This window comes from Myotis yumanensis, unplaced genomic scaffold (assembly GCF_028538775.1).
Source record: "Myotis yumanensis isolate MYYU_CA2020_CCGP unplaced genomic scaffold, mMyoYum1.0.hap1 SCAF_5, whole genome shotgun sequence".
Classification (NCBI taxonomy): domain Eukaryota; kingdom Metazoa; phylum Chordata; class Mammalia; order Chiroptera; family Vespertilionidae; genus Myotis; species Myotis yumanensis.
Genome location: NW_027223756.1, coordinates 58,433,555 through 58,454,348, shown reverse-complemented (window position 1 = coordinate 58,454,348; position 20,794 = coordinate 58,433,555). Strand labels below are relative to the sequence as shown.

The 20,794-nt window shown below is 41.2% G+C and overlaps 1 protein-coding gene across 2 annotated transcripts; it reads right to left on the bottom strand.

The window, feature by feature from the left end:
- Positions 1 to 1,159: 1,159 nt before the first annotated feature.
- On the bottom strand, positions 1,160 to 10,668 carry NPY2R (neuropeptide Y receptor Y2). 2 transcript variants are annotated; one of them, XM_070417233.1, is made up of 2 exons: positions 10,130 to 10,668; positions 1,160 to 4,244 (listed from the first exon to the last, which is right to left on the bottom strand). In XM_070417233.1, the coding sequence occupies exon 2, from the start codon at positions 4,220 to 4,222 to the stop codon at positions 3,077 to 3,079; it is 1,146 nt and encodes a 381-aa protein (XP_070273334.1). In that variant the 5' UTR covers positions 4,223 to 4,244; positions 10,130 to 10,668; the 3' UTR covers positions 1,160 to 3,076. The 2 variants fall into 2 exon arrangements, with proteins under 2 accessions (XP_070273334.1, XP_070273336.1); XM_070417235.1 differs by having other exon boundaries at positions 10,140 to 10,668.
- Between the last annotated feature and the right edge of the window lie 10,126 nt (positions 10,669 to 20,794).

Below are 20,794 nucleotides of genomic sequence, written 5' to 3'. Positions count from 1 at the left end.
TGAATAGTTTGTTTAAAGGATTTTTGATTGGTGTTGCTATTCAAGCAAATGGGTTGATTCATATTATCTTATAACTTGCTTCTGGTGGATTAAAAACAATATTGTAATTTTGGTGTGAATGAAAATGAGGATCTCAGCCTGAAGAAGCTGAAGGTATTTATATATCACTCAAAAAGTTCTTTAATGTAGAAACTCAGGCTTAACGATAGGTACCTAAATATGTGCTAGAAATGTTTAATCATACTTAACAAATTTTCATCTCAGCTAGGTGCCATTAACACCCCTAATATCTTCAGGTTTAGAGAATATCTTTAACACATTGGCTTTCATAATAGAAAAAAAAAAAAAGAAATAGAGTCTTTCCACATCATTGCAATTCTGCATAATCCAACAAAGCACTGAAAGGAGAGGATGAGGTTGAAACTAGAAATTTTTATTTGGGCAATTCTCAAGATTGCCAGAATTGTCTGATGGCAATGAAACAGCATAAAGTTTGAGTTTTTGAAAAGTCATTCTGGCTAGGGGGTAAAAGTTGGATTGGATGGGAAGATGACAAGATATAGAGACTAATTAGGAAGTTGCTACATTAAACCAGATGAGAGGTAACAGTGGTCTGGGGAGATAATCACAGCCTGAAATATGCTAGGGACCATAGAGATGGAGAAAAGTGAATGGATTCAAGAAACATCTAGGAATTAGAAGGAGCTGTGGGAATTAATTGGACATGTGTGATAAAGGGACAGAGTCCAGGGTAACTCTAAGTGTAAGGCTCTGGGTACCTGGGAAGAAAGTAGTGAAGTGATTGGGGCAGGAAATACAAGAAAACAAAGTGGAGGAGGCTGGGATGTGCATCACAGTGGAAGGTTCTGTTTTAGACATCCTGGTTTTGATCTGCTGACGAGACAGCTGTGTGGACATGTCAGGTCAGCTGATACAAATACAAGTTCAGATGAGAGGTCTGGTATAAAAATAAAGATTTAGGCATCAGACGTGGGAGTGAGTCCACTAACTCAGGTTCATGTTTAAAATGGAAAGAGAGATAGACTAACTGTTGAGAAGCCACCATTCGTTTCCTGTTTTTAACTATGTGAAAGGTTTACGATCTCGTCTTGAATAGGAACTGATATAAAGTACCACTCAATTTCTCTAGTTTCCCAGATTCTATTTATTTCAACAGAAGAAATCACTATACAAAAAGATGCTTTTACTGAGTTAACAGAATTAATTAGATCATGTACATTTACTGGATCATTAATTAAATTCTAATAATTTACTATTACAACTGGTAATATGGTAGCATTCACATTTCCTACAGTGTAAGAATTCTCAAAAAGACTTTTAACCACAATTTTCTATTGATATTGATATCTTATGCAAAGTAATTGCTATTTAAAGGGCAAAAAATCTCTTTCTGGACATATGTCAAGTGCAACAGAAAAATCTTTAATTATATGATATATTACAGATGTAGTATTTTTGTTTACTTTTAAACCAGTCTTTCACCTAATCTAAATTATATTTTTCATTCTTTTTCTGTATTCCAAAAGTGCTGTCTTCTTCAAGACCAGTCTTTCATTTCTCGCTAGAAAGTAACTCAGTAAGAGCCATAGTATGAATTTTAAATATATCATTAAAATAAAACTCTCCAGTTCAAAAAGTTATTATTTGTAACTAAGTGTTATACTAATCATGGAATTTTTTAATTTAAATAATTTTTTAAATTTAATTTAATTTAATTTTCTATTTACAAAAATATGATTGCAATGAAACTTCTTTAACAGCATTCAAAAAAAAATTATTTTAACATCTCAATTATTCGTCATGAACATAATAGGGTTTTAAGCATCTTTGGTTGTGTAGGTACAATTTTATTAGGCATATACTCATGTTATCAAAATAACTCAGCTAATAACTTTGAGGAGAGCATAATTTATGTTGAAATTGGTCCAAACAGAACATTTGCAAAATGGAATGAGTCCAATGTCTTTAACTTTCTTATCAGAAGGGTTCCATTTTGATGAAATTATACTGTTTCATGAATGAGTCCATTGAAAAGGAATTTCAAAACAACACTACAGTGTTCTGTGAACACATTAGAGCTATGTACCTGTGCAAATATTGCTTACAAATAACCACAAAATGTTTTTAAAATGCCACAAAATTATTTTCTAATTGGTTTAATTTCTAATGAAGACAAACTCACTCCAACATAGGAATAATACATGTTCAAAAGATATAATAATTAATATTAACTAATTAAATCACTAAATGCATTACATTGCATGCTTATTGGTTATCTAAATGGTATCTATATGTAGAAAGCAGGGACAACTTAAATGAGAAGTCAAATGATGGTTTACAGTTCCATAATTCTGAGAACTTCAACCTTTGATTCTGAGTTGAAGCAACTTTTCACTAAACGTGCATTTGGTTTTAAGAATAATCAGCTAGCTGAGCATTAAGAACTTCCCCCGTCATTTTCCAAAACACTAATTATATGGCAAATTTCCGTTTACTTCCTTGAAGTCCTACAATTCGGTGGTAACAGTTACCTGCAGCATTTCCTAGTGGATTTAATCTATAGGAAGATTCATTAAAACAGACACACACACAAAATACAATAAAGGAGAGAGAACCTGTGGCTCCCTAGGGAAATTGGTGTTTGGTCATCTTTTCATCAGAGGAGGGGAGAGCAGTTAATTATACATCATCCCCAACCTACTCCCCAGTGTGATTTGAAAGTCAATTTATTTAGCCACCACCTTTTAGCGACGCTGATAACGCCAGTTCCTTGTTCAGGTTTCCTTCACTCTGGGAAACTGTCACGAGCATTTCCGTAATTCCACCTTCCAGCCATACAACTGTACGTGAAATGCTTTGTTGTCCTATCTTCCAATAGGTGTGTTTTCACCTCAGCTCTGCCGATGCATTTTCCGTGAATGACACCAAAGAGCATCCATTCAGATGCTCTTTTTCTTCCTAAAAATGGGAAATCAGGATGCACCTGGGCGCCGTCCCCACCCAGATTTATAGCTCTGGGCAGAATTCATCCACACATTTTCACACCACAGCTTCCTCAGACATTGGTTGCCTCTGTGAAAGAGCCATTGGGGCCATATTTCCTTTTTACTTCCAGGTTCTTTTTAGCCTTGAATGACACGAACACTTCTGAGTGAATGGTGTCCAACCTGGGCTCACAGCGGAAAGCGGAGAGGAACGCCTTTCTGTAGTTGCTGTTCATCCAGCCGTAGAAAAGGGGGTTGGCAAAGGTGGAGCACATGGCAATGATGTGGAGAACGGTGAAGATGAGCTTGTACTCCCTCAAGTTCAGGACTTGGTTGTCAATGTCCACAGCGAGTTGGAAGGCATGGAGAGGCAACCAGCTGACCGCGAACACCACTACCACGCACACCAGCATTTTGGTGGTCTTTTGCCTTCGCTGATGGTAGTGATCATTAGCAGCTCCAGGACTGACATGGTTCTTAAGTTTACTCCAGATACGCATGTAGGAAAAAGATATGATGCTCAGAGGCAAAACATACAGGATCAGTAAGGAGGAAACACTGTAGACAGTGCCATACACGCTCTTCTCACCGGGCCACTTCTCTGTACAGGCCACAATCGAGAAGTCAGGGATAATCTCAATCAGTGAGTACTCACGGAAGATGGCCAGGGGGCTTGCTAGCAGGGCACTGATGCCCCAGGCCAAGCCAATGATCAGGAAGCTGATTCGCTTGGAGATCTTGCTCTCCAGGTGATAGACGATGCAACGATGCCGGTTCAGGGCAATAACTGTCAAGGTGATCGTGGACACTTGTACTGCCAGACCCTGGGCATAGGGTACCAAGTGGCAGAGAACAGGACCCATTTTCCACTCCCCCATTAAGGTGTAGGTAAGAGTGAATGGCAAGCACAGGGTGTTCACCAGAAGGTCTGCTACAGCCAGATTGGCGATGAAAAAGTTGGTTACTGTGTGCATGCTCTTGAATTTGATTACCACATGGATCACCAAGGAGTTGCCAATCACCCCAAGCAAGATGATGAAGCAATAAGCCAAGATGAGGACAATCTGCACCTCCATCAGCTTGGTGCTGTCTCTAAGCTCTGGCTTAGGGTCAGGGACCAGCTCACCTCTAGGAGTGGTCTGCCCTGGACCATACTGCTCCATTTTCATTTCTTCCACTGTCTGGTTCTCATCAGCCTCTGCACCTATTGGGCCCATTTTCAGGAACTAGCACAAGAATCTACAATTTAAAAAAAAGAACAACTATGAAGCAAGGGTGAGACAAAGGAATATCACAAAAGGATTGGTTTCATTGTGGTGGGGGCTCAAAATGACTGTCCTCTGATATCTCAAGTTGCACATAGTGTAATCCTATCTAATAATAGACAAACATGGTAATTAACCGTACCTCCGACACGCTTCCCATTGGCTAATCAGGGCGATATGGAAATTAACTGCCAACCAAGATGGCGGCCGGCAGCCAGGCAGCTGAAGCGAACAGGAGGCTTGCTTGCTCCAGTGATGGAGGAAGCCAAGGTTCCCCGCCTGCCAATGCCAGCCTCTGAGCTGCACTCTAAGAAATAATGTTGCAATTATAGAAGCTAAACAAACCCCAGAAACCTGCTTTCAGCCATCCAGGCCTCAGAGCTGGAGTTGCAACAGTGTTTCAATTATAGAAGCCAAACAAACCCAGATACCTGCTTTCAGCAGCCAAGGCCTCAAGCTGGAGCCGGCCTCAGAGCTAAAGCTGGCTTTCAGCTCCAGTGACAGCCATAGAAGGTAAATAAATCCCAGAATAAAAAGAAAAAAGAAAAAAAGGAGAGGTTGGGAGCTTCAGTCACCCACCAGCCTGAAAACAGCCCTCAGCCCCTCACCCAGACTGGCCAGGCACCCCAGTGGGGACCCCCACCCTGAAGAAGGTGTGACCAGCTGCAAACAGCCATCATCCCCTCATCTAGGCTGGCCAGGCACCCAAGCAGGACCCCCACCCTGATCCAGGACACCCTTCAGGGCAAACCAGCTGGCCCCCACCCATGCACCAGGACTCTATCCTATATAGTAAAAGGGTAATATGCAAACTGACCCTAACAGCAGAAAGACTGGGAATGACTGGTCATTATGACACACACTGACCACCAGGGGGCAGATGCTCAATGCAGGAGCTGCCCTCTGGTGGTCAGGGCACTCTCACATGGGAGGAGCTCTGCTCAGCCACAAGCCAGGCTGATGGCTGCCAGTACAGCGGTGGTGGTGGGAGCCTCTCTTGCCTCCTCAGCAGTGCTAAGGATGTCCGACTGCAGTTTAGGTCTGCTCCCTGCTGGCAAGTGGACATCCCCCGAGGGCTGCCAGGCTGCCAGAGGGATGTCTGATTGCCATCTTAGGCCCAATCCCCCAGGGAGCAGGCCTAAGCCAGCAGGTGGTCATCCCCTGAGGAGTCCCAGATGCGAGAGGGCACAGGCCGGGCTGAGGGACCCCCCCTTCCCCCCCAAGTGCACTAATTTTTGGGCACTGGGCCTTTAGTCTTTTAATAAAACAGGCCCTCTAATGTGTCTATTCTTTGTCTAAGTCTAAATATGGGTGAATTAAATCAGGTCCTTGACATGTATGTTACAATGGTAAAATGTAATACCTATGTATAAATGTAATTCCTATGTGAATGCCACTAAACTGATTCAACCCATTTTATGAGATGAATACTAGAAACTTTATCAATTAATTTTATAACTTCTATTAATTCATCAAATTAATTTTAAATTAGAAAAAGTGTCCTTCAATATCTCGACTGTTCTAAATTTATAAATATAGCAACAAACTACACAGAAAAGAGACAAATTTTGAAACCTTTGGCCTGGTGCCTGAACTTTGGGAGTATAAAATATTTAGGGCAAAGTGAGCAGATTCTCTTTTTTTGCCACTGTTCCTAGTGTAGGGGTTAGTGTTAAAAACAGGTAACCCGTTCAAAGCAGTTGGATTTTTTTTTCATGTTCTAAAATAAACATTCTACCTGACATACAGCAGAATCCTACATAGGAACTATGCAAAAACTATATCTAAATCTGAAATACATCTCTCTCTAACCCCTAAATATTAAGGTTTTCAACCTTCGCTTCCCCAATGGCAGCCTCCCAATCCCAGGCTTTTTCTTCTGCATGCCCAACTTCAGTCAATACTCTCTCCATCCATTAAGCCAAGTAAACTTCAAAAGCAAGTTACCATTCTAGGCTTCTTCATCTCCTTTAGCCCCCACATTTAAGAAACCCTCAGACTGATCTCTCACTTACCTTTCCCAGGGGTACTCTTATCATTGCTACCCTTGATCTCTTACCATAATTACTCTAGTAGTCTTCTATCTTATCTCCCTCTTCCCCTCCCTCCCTCCCTCCCTCCCTTCCTTCCTTTCTTCTTTCCTTCCTTCCTCATTCATTCATTCACTTAACAAATATAATTGAGCATCTTCTATAACAGTGATTCTCAACCTGTGGGTCGCAACCCCTTTGGCAGTAGAACAACCCTTTCACAGGGGTCGCCTAAGACCATCCTGCATATCAGATATTTACATTATGATTCATAACAGTAGCAACATTACAGTTATGAAGTAACAACGAAAATAATTTTATGGTTGGGTCACAACATGAGGAACTGTATTTAAAGGGCCAGAAGGTTGAGAACCACTATTCTAAATGCCAGGCATAGCTCCATCCTTGCATTGAGCAAGCATTTAAAATCTTATGTCAGGAATAAGAATTTGTGCTGGGGGAAAAGAAAGCAGGATAGGACCTCTATTCTAGGCTCTTACATTTTACTGGATAATAAAACGGGGTTTCTGAAATTCAAACGTGATCATATTACTTCCCATATGTCCCCAGATTTCTTAAAAGAATATAATATATTGGTTGTTAATAATAGTTCCCCTTTCGAGTCTATAAAAACACTCAGATCCCAACATCATAGTAGTGGTACCTATTGAATATATTCATAATGAAAAAAGGCTTCCACTATTAATTTAGAACCTCCTTTAAATGAATTTGTTTTGTATTCATCATAACAGCATCTACCTACATTGGTGAGTTATATTAATTCACCTCACAGACCATGGCTGGCTGGGCCTCAGTGCCCCAGCCCCATTTCCCACCCTTCCTCTGGAGGGCTGACTGTTGTAGGCTGTACTTTCAGGCTCATGATTCATCAGAATGAATGGCCAATGGGAACTCCTGGCAGGTAATTATAGGGCAGGAGGAAAGCAGAAGCCACTGTACTCTTCTCCCTCCCTCTCTCTTCCCACCAGAGCCTCAGCAGCCCATCCATGGCCTTGGTTGACCCATTGTGATTCTGCTGCCAGTGGATGGCCCTGGTCCCTGGGGTTCAGTCACACTCCTCCCCATGTCCGTCTGCCTGGAGGTAGCAATGACTCCTTGCTCTTGCTAATCCCTGGGCGGCCTCAACATCCCCTGTTTGGCTTTCATTACTTATATAACCAATTCGCTGCCTGTAATTCCTTCTCTTTTGTTTCTTGAATAGCTTCTGTTTCGCTGGATCTGCTGCTTTCATTGATGTGCTCTCCCACTAAAGGTTCTGCACGCACAGGTTGATAACACTGGCATGTGAAGAAAATCCCAACGCCATTGTATGACATTCAAAGCTTTCCTTGGACTCATCCCTGCCTACCCCTCTGGCTGCATCTCTCCTGACATCCCAGTATATACTCGTGCTTCCGTTGTACTAAACTACTCCCAATTCCAGCAGCACATCAGCCTTTTCTCCTGTCTCTCTGCCCTCCCTGCCCCGAAGTGGGAAGCCTCTCGTTCCCCCGACAACCTGTGCTCACTTCTAACCCTGAAGCTCTGCGTGTCACACTGAAGTTGTTTCCCTCCCATCTGCCCACATCGCAATCTCTGGGAGACAGAAACTGGGTCATTTCCACCCCTTGTTTAATTCTTAGCACACCATCCAACACATTAGAGGTGCTCAATACTTTGGCAAAACAAATATGAAGCCAAAGGAAAACATAATCTTGCTGAATAATTGAGAGCAGCAAAACACCAAGTAATTTTGATCCTTTCCTTTACTGACTGTAATTGCCTGTACAGAACTCCTTGTTCTGATATGCCAGCCTGGTAATTATTTTCTTGTTCTTGGTCAGGCAACCACTTCTAGAAGAAAGTTGTCCCAAGATGCCAAGATCCCTCTTAAACCAATCCCTGAATAGAACATTAAAAAATCGTCAGTCAGTATACCCAGAAGGAAACTTTCTATCTCAAGAGCTTAACGCGCGTGCACGCACACACACACGTAGGAGCCATAAAGCAGAGAGAGATGTCCATGTACTCACATATTTGCTTTACTAATATATTCAAGTTCTCTTCGTATAAATTTTAAATAGACTGTTCCAAGAAGCCCAGGTCCTCATTTGCATTTGCCTCCCCTCTTTAGTAATTAGGGAAAATAGAAACTAACCAGCCAAATCTTGGCGTGTGTATTTGATAGGCTGTGCCATTTCCCTTAGACTAAGAGAGACTTTACAGAGTGGATTAGTCAGTCCTGACAATTCATTAACAGAACTAACAAGACTCCAAGAGGTCTGAGTTAGAGGTTTGCAGCAAACTAAATTGAGAGTGAGCCTGAGATAGAAGGATATTAGGACCATATTTCATTTATTAACCTTTTTCTTTATAGTCCCATTTTCTTTATTTCAAAGCCCCTTTATTTAAAGCGTCTCTGCAGGAACAGTTAATGATCTACAAGAAGGACTTGTAGTATATGGATGCTGGACTTCAGCCAGGTCAGGGCTCACCTGGGAATGTATTACCTCATGAGCACACTTGTGGAAAAGCACAAGAGCAAAGAGAGAGAGAGAGCTGCCAGGTTAAAAACTCAGGAGCACAGAAATTAAAAGAGAAGTAGACAAGGCAAAACCCTTTCCTTGAAATAACACGATTCTCATTGTTCAAGACACTTAAGGAAAACTGAATATTTACCTTAAAGTGACTCTTTAGAAATTCTGTTATAGTGATATTTCTTTATAGAACAAGAAAATAGCTTCAAGTCCCCCTCACCCCGCCCCCCTCCCGGAGATTCAAAGAACTTTATCTCAGTGAGAAACCAGGCTATGCTTTAACTATACATTTAAATCTGTGGAACTTTTAACAATGGTATGCTTATTGTCACAGGTTGGCCTTGATAAAACTTAACACCTTATCAATCACAAAACCTTCCAGGAATTTTTCCCGAAAGAAAAGCCCAAAAACCGTGCCAAGCGTCTTATACTTGCTGGTCCCAGGAGAGAGAGGAGTGGACATTCAAGAATGCTACACACACGACATGGCTGTTTGCCTAATCCGCAAAAAGTTGAAAACATTTGCCAAAGGGCTTGAATATCTCTCTTCCAATTGAGTTTGTGGTTTTTCTTTGAAAACAGCATTGTCTGTTTCATGTTAGTAAGTTTAAATAATGTGTTCCTCTGGCAAAATAAAGTCTTAAGGCTTTTTTACTTTTGCCTCCTTCTCCTCCATCCACCATATGCTCCTACCAGTGGGTGAAGCTGGCGTGGAAAACCAGTGAGTGCTTAAATAAATGTGTTTGTTCTTAAACAACGTGGGAGAATCCAATACAACCTTCCCCTTTAGACAGGGGTTTCATTTTAAAGAGAAGAGGCGAGAACAAACGCCCTAGCTGGTTTAGCTCAGTGGATGGAGCGTTGGCCTGCGGACTGAAGGGTCCCGGGTTCGATTCCGGTCAAGGGCACATGCCTGGGTTTCGGGCTCCATCCCCAGTAGGGGGCGGGCAGCAGGCAGCCAATCAATGATTCTCTCTCATCATTGATGTTTCTATCTCTCTCTCCCTCTCCTTTCCTCTCTGAAATCAATAAAAATATATTTAAAACAAAAAAGAGGCAAGAACAATAACAACTCGCTATTCTGGAAGGAAGAGTCAAGGAAAAAGAAATGGTCAAGCATCTTGAGAAGATAGCAATTGGGGATGGCATCATCTTTGACCTAAATGAGGGGGGAAGGCTCCTACACTCATGAGCCCCCCCCCCCCCCCGCCGCCCCCATGCCCCCTTCATAGCACCCGAGCGCCTCTTCGTGGGATAGTCTCCCCAGAAGGCGAATCAGAGTTAGGACTTACACTCACTGACCCGGCCGTCGAGTTTCTTTCTGCTTAGAAGCCCAAGCAAGACGCCTGACCTAAGGCACTGCAAGGTCCCCGAAGGCAAGTCCAGCTCCGTCCTGACCTCGCAGGGCAGGCGCCCCTCCGTCCAGGTCGCCGGGAGGCTGGCTCCTTCCCGGAGGCTCCGCCGCGGACGTCTGCAGCCCAGTGCGCCGCAGGAAGTGGTGGGAGGGTGGAGAGCCTGTGAACCCCTCCGGCGAAGAAAAAGACACCGGTGCGGAAGGTGGGGGCGAAGGGCCGGCAGCAGAGAGGCGTGGATGGGAAGGGTCCGAGGCGAGGGAGCCGGGGACCACGACCGCCGTCTCTCCGCCGCCTCCGGGCTCGGAAGCGCTCCCCGCAGGGCCCTGCCCGGCGCGGCGCCTCCTCGCGGGTCCCCACCGCCGCCTGCAACTGCTGCTCTCACTCCCCCGGGCGACTCTCAAGTTTGATGCTCTTCTTGGGAAACCTTTGTAGCATTGCTCCCCCTTTCCCTGCCAGGAACCCCTCCCTCGCCTTGCTCCGCGAGAGACGACCCGGGAAGGATGGACCCCCCAGACGCGGGTCGGGGTTCACCAGATCCGCTGGGGATCCGCCGGGGAAAGGAGCGGGTCCGGGCGCAGGCGGGAGGCCAGACCCAGCTGCGGGAGAGGGGCTGCGGCCCCGCGGCGGGCAGGGCGCCAGCTGGCGGGAGGCGGGAGGCGGGCGCGGGAGGCAGAAGTTGCTTCCTTTCTCGCTGGCAGGAGCCGAGGGGGAGCGCGGGACCCGCGCGGAGACCCGGCAAAGCGCCGCACAACTGCGCGGCTGGCAACCTGGGCGCTCAGCTCCGGGGCTGGAACGCAGGGCGCTGATGCCACTCTCAACGGGGGTCGCTGAGGTGAAGCGAGTTCAGGTCCTTGTAGCCCAAGATCGGCGATGCCTGAACAGGTGTCTGCCCACAAGTCAAGCCGGGTAGCTCGGCTTCCGACGCTAAAGCAGCAGGGGGCGTGGTGTGCGCTCTGGCTCCGGCCAGGGGCTGGAGTAGGAAGAGGAAAACAATGGGTCCCCAATAAAACCAAAGGGCGCTTTAGCCAGTTAGCTGACTTCCAGATCCTTCGCTCTTGGGTCATTTCCCAAACCTTGACTGCCTCCACGAGCGCCTGTCTCCTCCTGGCGAAGCCCCGTGCTAACGCCTGCAGCCTGGTAGTGGATCGGAGGAAAACAGGATCGTGGAGCCAGTCCTCAGAGCCAGGGGGTCCGTGTCTTCGGTGTTCCTCCCCAAAACTCTTTATTCGGAGCCACTCCTTCTGGAAGTTTACAGCCGGTCTCTCTTTCCCATGTTCATTTTCGGAGGGGACAGCAGACCCTGTCAAGTGAGGAAAACCAAAGCCTGAAACTGGAAACCAACCTCTTCCCGAACTCTCCCCTCTTGGGGTTTCACCCACGTTCCTTTCCTTCTGTGTATCAGTCTCTTCGTTTCTGAACTGAGAAGGATCACACCGGTTCACTTGGAATTTCTCTGAAGTATTTAAAAAGGGGGGGGGGGGGGGGATTAAACTACTAAAAAAATACTCTCTCCAAAATACTGATTAAGGCCTAACCTCAAGAGGATTGAATTTCCAACCCCATGCCCGTTTACCCACCCTAATAATGCTGCATTGGTAAGGCATCTCTACACAGCCTATTCTGAAAAGGATCTTAATGTGGAAATGCGCCCAGAGCAGCACAGAAATTACTTCTGAAATGCAGCAGCTTGGGCTTTTCAATTACCCAGAGACACAAGTAAACAGAACAGGATATATCCAAGATGCTCTACACGGCTCCACTTAGAATGTTTTTGTAGATTTTTTTATATTTTTTTTACCTTGGGTAGTATTCCCTGCTCCGACAGGTGTCTTATGCAACAGGTTCCATGCTTCTTAACATCTTTGCACCAGTGAAGAAAGAACTGTGTACTAAGGAGTGCAGCGTCTGAGCGGCTTGAAACAACAACCAAAAAACAAACACAGTACACAGGAGACCATGTGAGTGCTGGCCTTCAGAGCAATGGCTTGGCAGGACTCACCTGATTTTTCACTGACATTGATTGCACAAAACATTTTTGCCTCCTTTAAAAGCATCTTGGCAATCAATCATACACAGATGTTTGCTCACTTCCTTATCGACATATGTGTGTCTTAGATGATTCACATAGTTCCGCGGACATCTAGTCAGCAGCCTTAAGAAGAGTAAGTGACCTCTTTGACTAATGTCTTCCAAAGAGCAGAATTGAATGAGTAATGAAATCTGTTGAAATTAAAGTTGCTTTATTGTGTGTCATATTATCGTGGATAGTTTTAACTATAAACTCATGATATTTTTTGTGCATATATTTTAATGTGCATATACTGTGTGCTATGGTAACAGCGAACCACTTTGATGAACACCCATAAAGCCAATTACGACGCTGATAGAAGTTTGTGGAAGTGGTGGTGAAATATTGATTAATCCGAATTGGGATAGGACAGGATTATCGCTGCCTGATTTGCATCAAATCAGTTAGTTCCTCAGGCACTACCACATCTAACCAGACTGTGTGCTGACTGCTCTTCAAATAAGGAACAGACTCAAACTCAGGTGCCTATGTGGCTGGTGCCAATGACATAAATAATCTCACCAGCAGATGAGGCTGTGGGAGACAGTCGGAGTGGTGGGGTATTGACACCTTGGACAGCACAAAAGCATACTTTGTTGAAGGACGAGGCTGCTTCTCATATTCCACTGAACTGCCCTGCACAACCCTAGATCCAGTATTGTCAAATCTGACATTTTAAGATAAGCAGAATCCATATTCTTAAATTTTTTCCAAATTTTAAATGAAGGAAATTAATTTTTAATAAGTCAACCCCCCCCCCCCCACCCCCCCAGTGGGCCATATCTGTGCAGACCAAAATAAATAAGGAGATGGATGGAAGGATGGGTGGATGGATAGATGGATGGATGAATATGTGCAACATGACCCCTGGGTCTCCAACATTGAAGCTTCTGATATTAGTATGTGATATTTGACAAACTTCCTAAAATATCTCAAAGATGCCTCTACTACCATTTCTTCTACCCTGTGCATACACCATTCTTCTGTGCACATAAATATAAAAGGAATACAACTAAAAATTAATCGCCAAACAAGTAATTTTCTTTTCCACTTCTGGTTGAGTAGATGTTCTCAATGAGACTCTGAAGTAAAGGACCTAGTGAGTAGCTGAACAATTTGGTATTTTGGATAGTTAAAATGAAGAAAATTCTGAGAAGCTCACTGTTTAACAAGAAAAAGTTGGATAACACCATATAGAACACCATTTGTAATATATTTTTAAAAATTTTTTGTTAATCCTCACCTGAGGATATTTTTCCACTGGTTTTTAGAAAGAGTAAAAGGGAGAGGGAGAGACAGAGAGAGAGTAACATCAATGTGAGAGAGAGATATAAATTGGTTGCCTCCCACAGGGTTCCCAACCAGGGCTGGGCATTGAGCCTGCAACTGAGGTACATGGCCATGACTGGAATTGAACCCGGGACCCTTCAGTCCACGGGCTGACACTTTATCCACTGAGCCAAACCGGCTAGGGCTGTGATATATTTTTAGATATATCATGATATGGATTTCCTTTCACCTAAATTTATTTTGAAAGCAAGGAAGCTTCCCTCAAGGTGTAAATAATCTCATTGTTATTTTGATAATAAAAGTAATTTATAGCCATTGTATAAGTTAAAAAAAAAACAAAAAAGCAAAGAGCTGAGGGGAGGAAAGCAAGTGAGGGGGGAATGGGGGCACCTGTAATAGTGTCAACAATAAAAATAAAGAAAAAGGAGCAAAGAAATACACATTATCTGAAACAATGCTGCCCAGTGGGACTTTCTACTGTGATGGAAATGTTTTTTGGCCGCACCATCCAATAAGGTAGCCACCAGCCGCACGTGGCCTTTGAGCACTTGAAATGTGGCTGGTGCAACTGCTGACTGCTAACTTTTAATTATTTTAAAAACCCACTGAAGAGAATAAATATGTTTTGATTCTTGGGGGAATGTCCTCCTGGTTTCCTTTTGCCAGAAGCTAGTTTTCTTCTCAGGTTTATGTCACAGTTTCCTGAGAGATTATTAAATAAACTTCGATCCAGAGCAACCTGACTTCAATCACAGACAGAAAGAAATAGCGTAGTGCAGCTGGAATGTGGAAACTGATTCTAGAAGAAAGAAGGAAGCTCCTTAAGTCAAGATACCAGCGTGAGGAAGAAATCTGAGGAAGGGGTGAAGAGCATAGGACCAGAAGAGAGAGTGCAGCAAGCCCACGCAGAGGAATTCTCTAAACCCCAGTAATGTCAGAAAAGCTCGGGGAAGCTATAAAATAACCTAGACCAAACAAACAAAGCCTGCTAACAAGTCCTTGGTTAGGAAATAGTAATAATTAAACTAACTTAATGGGTAGTTATAGTGTTTAGTATATTTGACACAGATTCTGTCTTGCTTTATTTAAATGTTCAATAAATTTAGTTATTATTTATCCTTAGGCTTAAGTCCATCTTACAGAAATTCTTTTTAAAGTTTCAGTAACACTCCTTTATAGTAAAAATTATGGAACTTAGATATCCTGATCAATAGGCCATTTGGCTATCATATTGATTCTCAATTGATTGTAGATATATTTCTGATTGGATCTGTGCCCACCTTTCATTTCCGGTAGGAGAAGGCACAATGAGACATAATATCTGAACAGATATGATGAGGTTGCATCAAGTAGACAAGAAAAGAGAGACCAGTTTATATGAATGGATCTGGAAGTGTTATAACTTTTAAAATGTCTCTCTTTAAAAAAAACAAACCTTAATTTTTAAAAACCTAGCTAGTCTAATCATGCTTGTTTTGATGGTAATACTTCTACTTCCTTCTGCTTCATTACAAACTTGTTTTTTTGTACCAAGTGGACCAGCAAATGTGTGAATGAGCAAGAAATGACCACCAAATACTGAATTAAACAAACTGAGAGGTTAGAGTTTTTGCAAATGTTTGTGTGCAGTATGTGAAGAAGACAGGTGTCTCATTGAAGAACAGCAACTAATCATTCAAAGTGAAATGAATGCTAAATCTGAAATTGGGCATAGATATCATCTGCAATGATTTTCATTTCTATGGATTTAGAGATTTTATTTTTGTTTTGAAATTTTAAATATTCAAAGTAATTAAGCAGGATTGTAAGCAACATATGCAATGTTTTACTGAGATTTTTATTTCTCAGTGATCAGACAAATGGATATTGAAACTGGTAAGGATCTAAATCTAAAAGGATATTTAAATGCAAATGATTCACAGTTCAAATTTTAAGGTAGAACAAAGGAAGGGACATTTGCAATGGAATTCAGAATTTCATCAATGCCAATTTTCATTTGATTATCTGAAACGCGCACAGAAGGCCCAGGGCTAAAGATGAAGTATGCACCCTTTTGGAAATTTAAATTTTATGTGAGTGTTTATCCTTGTAACATATAGAGACATAATTTGATATACAGCTTTTGAATCATACACTCAAGCTGAATATAATTTTTAATTTTTCTCAAAAAAGAACAAGCAAAATCAAAGCACTCTCTCATACTAAATTGCTGTTGGTATCAGTAGCCAGAATGGGACAAATTTTAGCAGAAAAAGTGTAGCTGAGAGATGGTCTTCTAACTATGGAATGTTATGCCCCAGACAGTATGTAAAAGGGGTGTGTACTTTGCTTTTGTTTCCATTTTAGGATTTTAAACTTCTAAAATTATATTATCATGCATGGGTGATACATTCAGGGTTTTTTTGTTGAATTCTTGGAAATAAATGCTAAAATGTTCAATTTAGTCATTTAACATCTAGACCACACTTAAATAAAAATTTCATGTCTTGATATTTATTCTACTTTTCTTTATTATTACTGAGTGATTCTTTCAAGACTAATAACTAAGAGCAAATAATATAGAATTGTGTAGTCTTCTGGCAATTCTGTCCTCTGGCATCTTTATTTCTTCTATTTTGTGGCAGTATAAAAAATAAGTTATAATAAGGCTTTTGACTGATTCATTCATCTTGCTCTTTGTTTCCTAGTACATAGAAATCTGATAATGTAATTGCTTTGTTTGGAGATGCCAATTATTTAATTAAGTTTATCTGTCACAGGGAAAGCATACAGAAAATGCAAATATTACCTCCTGTTACGGATTATATATTGTAACATGGATATAATACTAAGATTATATTGAGATAAGCATAGTGGAGAAAATACAAATGTGGAATACAATTATCTAAAGTAGGACTATGTTTGTCAAACTGTGATCCTAAGGGTCCCTTCATTAAAATCATCCAGGATCCCTCCTAACAATGCAGATTCCAGGACTCTGTTCCAGACACTGCAGCCAAAGAGTCTTTTGGGGTAACAGATGCACTCTGCGATTACCAAGTTTCCCGGATAATTCAAATGTATGTCTACCTTTGACAAGCACCAAGCTAAGGGGACAACCTGTTCATAAACCAATAAATAGAAACAGACTCATAGACACAGAAACCAGACTGACAGCTGTTAGAGGGAAGGAGGGTTGGAGAAAGTTGGTGAAAAGGTGCTGGGATTAAGAAAAAACAACAACAACCTCATAGACACAAACAAGAACATGGTGATTACCAGAGGGAAAGAGGAGTGTGGAGAGGTAGAGAGGATAAAGAGGGGACAAATGATGACAGAAGAAGAATTAATCTGGGGTGGTGAACACACAATACAATATTCAGATGATTTATTATAGAATTGTACTCCTGAAACCTATATAATTTTATTAACCAATTTTATCCCAATAAATTTAATAAAAATAAAATAAAATTTTTTAAAAGCTAAATAAATGAGAATGACAGAGAGAGAGAATTTAACCTGAATTATGCAGAATTTTGATGTTTTCAGAAATTGTTGGGCAATTCTTCCCTTCTCATTGCTCATATTAATTTAATGTAATAATACATTTTGTTTTCATCGACAAAATTAGTTGAAGATATAAATATCTGTTGTAAATTCCTGGGGATACATCTCTTTGCTTAATTAACTTTCTAGTTTGAAGTCAGAGATTCACTTTTTTAAAAGTATTTTTTAATGTATTTTTATCGATTTCAGAGAGAAAGGGAGAGGGAAAGATAGAAACATCAAAGATGAGAGAGAATCTTTGATTGGCTGCCTCCGGCATGCCAATCACTGGGGATCGAACCTGAAACCTGGCATGTGCTTTAACCCGGAATTAAAACCATAACCTCCTGGTTCATAGGTTTATGTTCAACCACCTCGCCACACTGGCCTGGCTATATGAAAACTTAGTCGCTTGTGTTTTTTCAACACTTGTAGCACTTCAAATTTTACATTTTTATGTGATTATTTTACTACTTGATGAAATATCTTCCCAACTATACCTTGAGACTTTGAGGGCAGGCTCTGTGTGTGTTTTTATCATATTGTATCATCAGGATTTAACACAGTGCCTCTAACACAGATGTAAATCAATGTATCTTGCACATTTGTATGTATTTGTGAACATGAAAAGGTAGTCTACCAAAATATTCCTTCTTTTAACCTGTTAACTTATTGTTACACAAATTATTGAAACTCTCTTCTCCTTTCTTATCTGTCAATTTCCACTTCTTGATTCATCGTTGCCTCATGCAGTTAGTTCTTACTTCTCTTAGACTGAACATGTCTCTCCTGCCTCCTTTACGTCCTCGTCCTCTTTAAGCACAAGTCACCCTTCTCCACTGCTCAGAAAAGGAGATATCTCTAAACTGCAAAGAAAGTAGGTATTCCTGAACTGCTAAGAAAAGTCAATGTTTTTCTGACTCAAGGACATATTTCATCAGTCACTAGATAAGGGGATAAATAAATTACAACTCTTGCCCTGAAGGACCTAAAATCTGATTAAAGAGCTGAGGTGTGAAAAGTAATTAAGTTGCAATGTGATATATGTAACCTCAGTCCACAGATGTACATGACTCTCTCTTGTCACATGGGCCTTGCTACCTTGAGGCTTACTTACTTCATCAAAGCCAGCAAGGGAAAGTCTGCTAGCAAAAGAGGAGTTTTGATCTTATGTAATATAATCATGGAAGAGATCACTCATCACCTTTGCTTTCTTCTACTGTGTAGAAGCAATTCACATGGTGCCTCAAGAGTGAGGCATTGCTGACAGGGAAAATTGGGGACCAATTACATTAATGCATCTAGAACATGGTTTTCTAACTTTGTTTGAGCATTCTGTCTGCCTTTAACAAGGTATAGTGAAATATTTCTTTGCTTGCTTGTTTTACCTTCAATGAAATCTGCCCAGATTGTAGATAATGTAGAATAATTTTCTGTGCTCCAAGTTGACTGTAGCATGCCCTTGATTATTTAAAACACAATAGAAAATTAAAAAAGATTTATTCATTCACATTATAAAAGGAGGGAACAAGAAACAGTTGGGGTTCTTTGTTATGCCCTATATTTCTTACTAGTAATTAGCTCCAACAGTACTGGTAAGATTTCTGTGGGTAGAATTGTTAAATCAAAGGATAAGTTTACACAGGTAAAATGGTACTAATACAACCTTTTAGAGATTACAGATGGATTGGAAGAACTTAGAGGTGTTTAATACCCTTGCTGACCATGTGTCCTTAGGCTCAGGAGCAAATATTAAAGAAATTCTTGCAAAATAATTTAAGGCTTTGAGGTATGTAGTGTTTTGCAAAGGCAGTACATGTTGGTGAGTCCATGTGTAACCTTAATTCGTATCACCAAAGGCATTTTGTTCATAACCCATTAAGCGAGCATGAGCAGGTCATCTTATCCACCTGATTATTGGTTGCTTCCAGTCTTTGAGCAAGCTTTCACATGGTCCACAGATTTCTTCACCACTTAGTCCCTTCCTGAGATATCCATTGATACCTTCCTCCTGCAAATCTCCTTCTCACTATTTTTCTAATCCTTCAAAAATCATTAGAAATTGCTCATAAATGTACATTGGACATCCCTTCTTACAGGAAAATCCGTGAAAACCAGGTGTTCTGTTTGAAATTGTATCATCAGGATTTAACACAGTGTCTCTAACACAGAGGTAATTCCTTCTAGGCTGTCTCTCAGGGCCACCCTCCGCTGGTGAATGCTAGAACATTTCACTTTGGGATGGAGCCAAATGATTATGCAGAATAACTTGGGCAGTAAGCTCATATTTTTCATCACTTTGTCATAGAGAAACTGCCCCCATGAGGCCATAAATATGTACTGAGAGGTATCAGATTAACAAATAGGCACAGCACATGAAGAGTGTGAAACATATAAATTGAGAGGATAGTGTAATTTATGTTCTTAACTTTATTAAAAATTGCTCACAATTTTGGTAAATCTCAGCATTATTAGGCTGCTTATTTATTTAAATTACCATAAAGTATTAATTCAAATTTATAGATGTCATTATCACAGAGAATCTATCTATCCATCTGTCCAGACACCTATCTATCATCTATCTATCTATCTATCTATCTATCTATCTATCTATCGTATCACATAATTCAAAATGTCAAATATAAGGACAAAATGTCAATATTCAAGCAAATATTTATAATCAAGTTTTCTAGTTTTGCATAAAAATGGACAATTTCTAATATTCTCACAGTAACTATGAAATGAAGCTTAATGTTTTGAAAAGAAAAAATACTCATGAAAAATCAAACATGTGGATTGAAATTCCCATACATAAAAGAAGACTTAGGATATCCCATTTTCCCCCTGGAATATTAAAAATAATCTAGTCAGAAGGATAAAGATTTCATTGTTTCTTACAAAACAACAGAAAGAATTCCACACAAATTAGTGAAAAATGAAACGTGCCAGCCATATAGGAAGTATGAGGATGAAAAAATCCAAATAAATTAATTCCATTTTTTATGGCAAGTGGATGTGAGCACTCTTTGTGTTAGAAGGGGGAAAAATAGTCCCTAATTTGCATATGCAGGGCTTATAAAGAATTAAAGAAAAACATTGAGAAAATGTTATTTACTGAGAGCAGCATTTCCATTTCTATGCAGAAGCAACAGAGTTTGGAATTACCCTCCTGCTGTGAACAATTAGAAAATTGAACAAAATGTAGAAAACAACTATACTTATAGATTAGAAAACACACAGTGCAAGACTGGGGTCCTTGATGGCAAGTAATAGAATGAGTGAGCACTAGGATTCCTCCAGCTCTCTTCTCAGAGAAAGCTTCCAGAGTGCAGCAGATGGAGGGAAATTCTAAACATGGTCCCCTGGCCTCAATGAGATGAGGAAACCGTGATCGGAGTTTGGGGAGGTCAAGAATTTATGGGACAGAATATCGGTAAAAAGGGAATTTCGCAGTGAAACAGTTACAAAACCTGCAAAGGGATCTCTTGAGTCTTTGATCAAACACCAATCTGTGCATGCATAGTGAGACCTCATGAGAACAGAAAAAGAACCACTTCCTTGGAGAGAACAATTACCAGAGAAATGTCAGCTGAAAATTCTCCAAAGCCCATGTTGCAGGGGCTGAGAATGACTTGAGTTCCAACTAGCTGGAGTTTAGAGGACTCACTAGAACAATCAATAGAGCAGCGGTTCTCAACCTGTAGGTCACGACTCCTTTG

Excerpts from the sequence above, each read along its gene's own strand:
- NPY2R (XM_070417233.1), bottom strand. The coding sequence starts at position 4,222 with ATGGGCCCAATAGGTGCAGAGGCTGATGAGAACCAGACAGTGGAAGAA.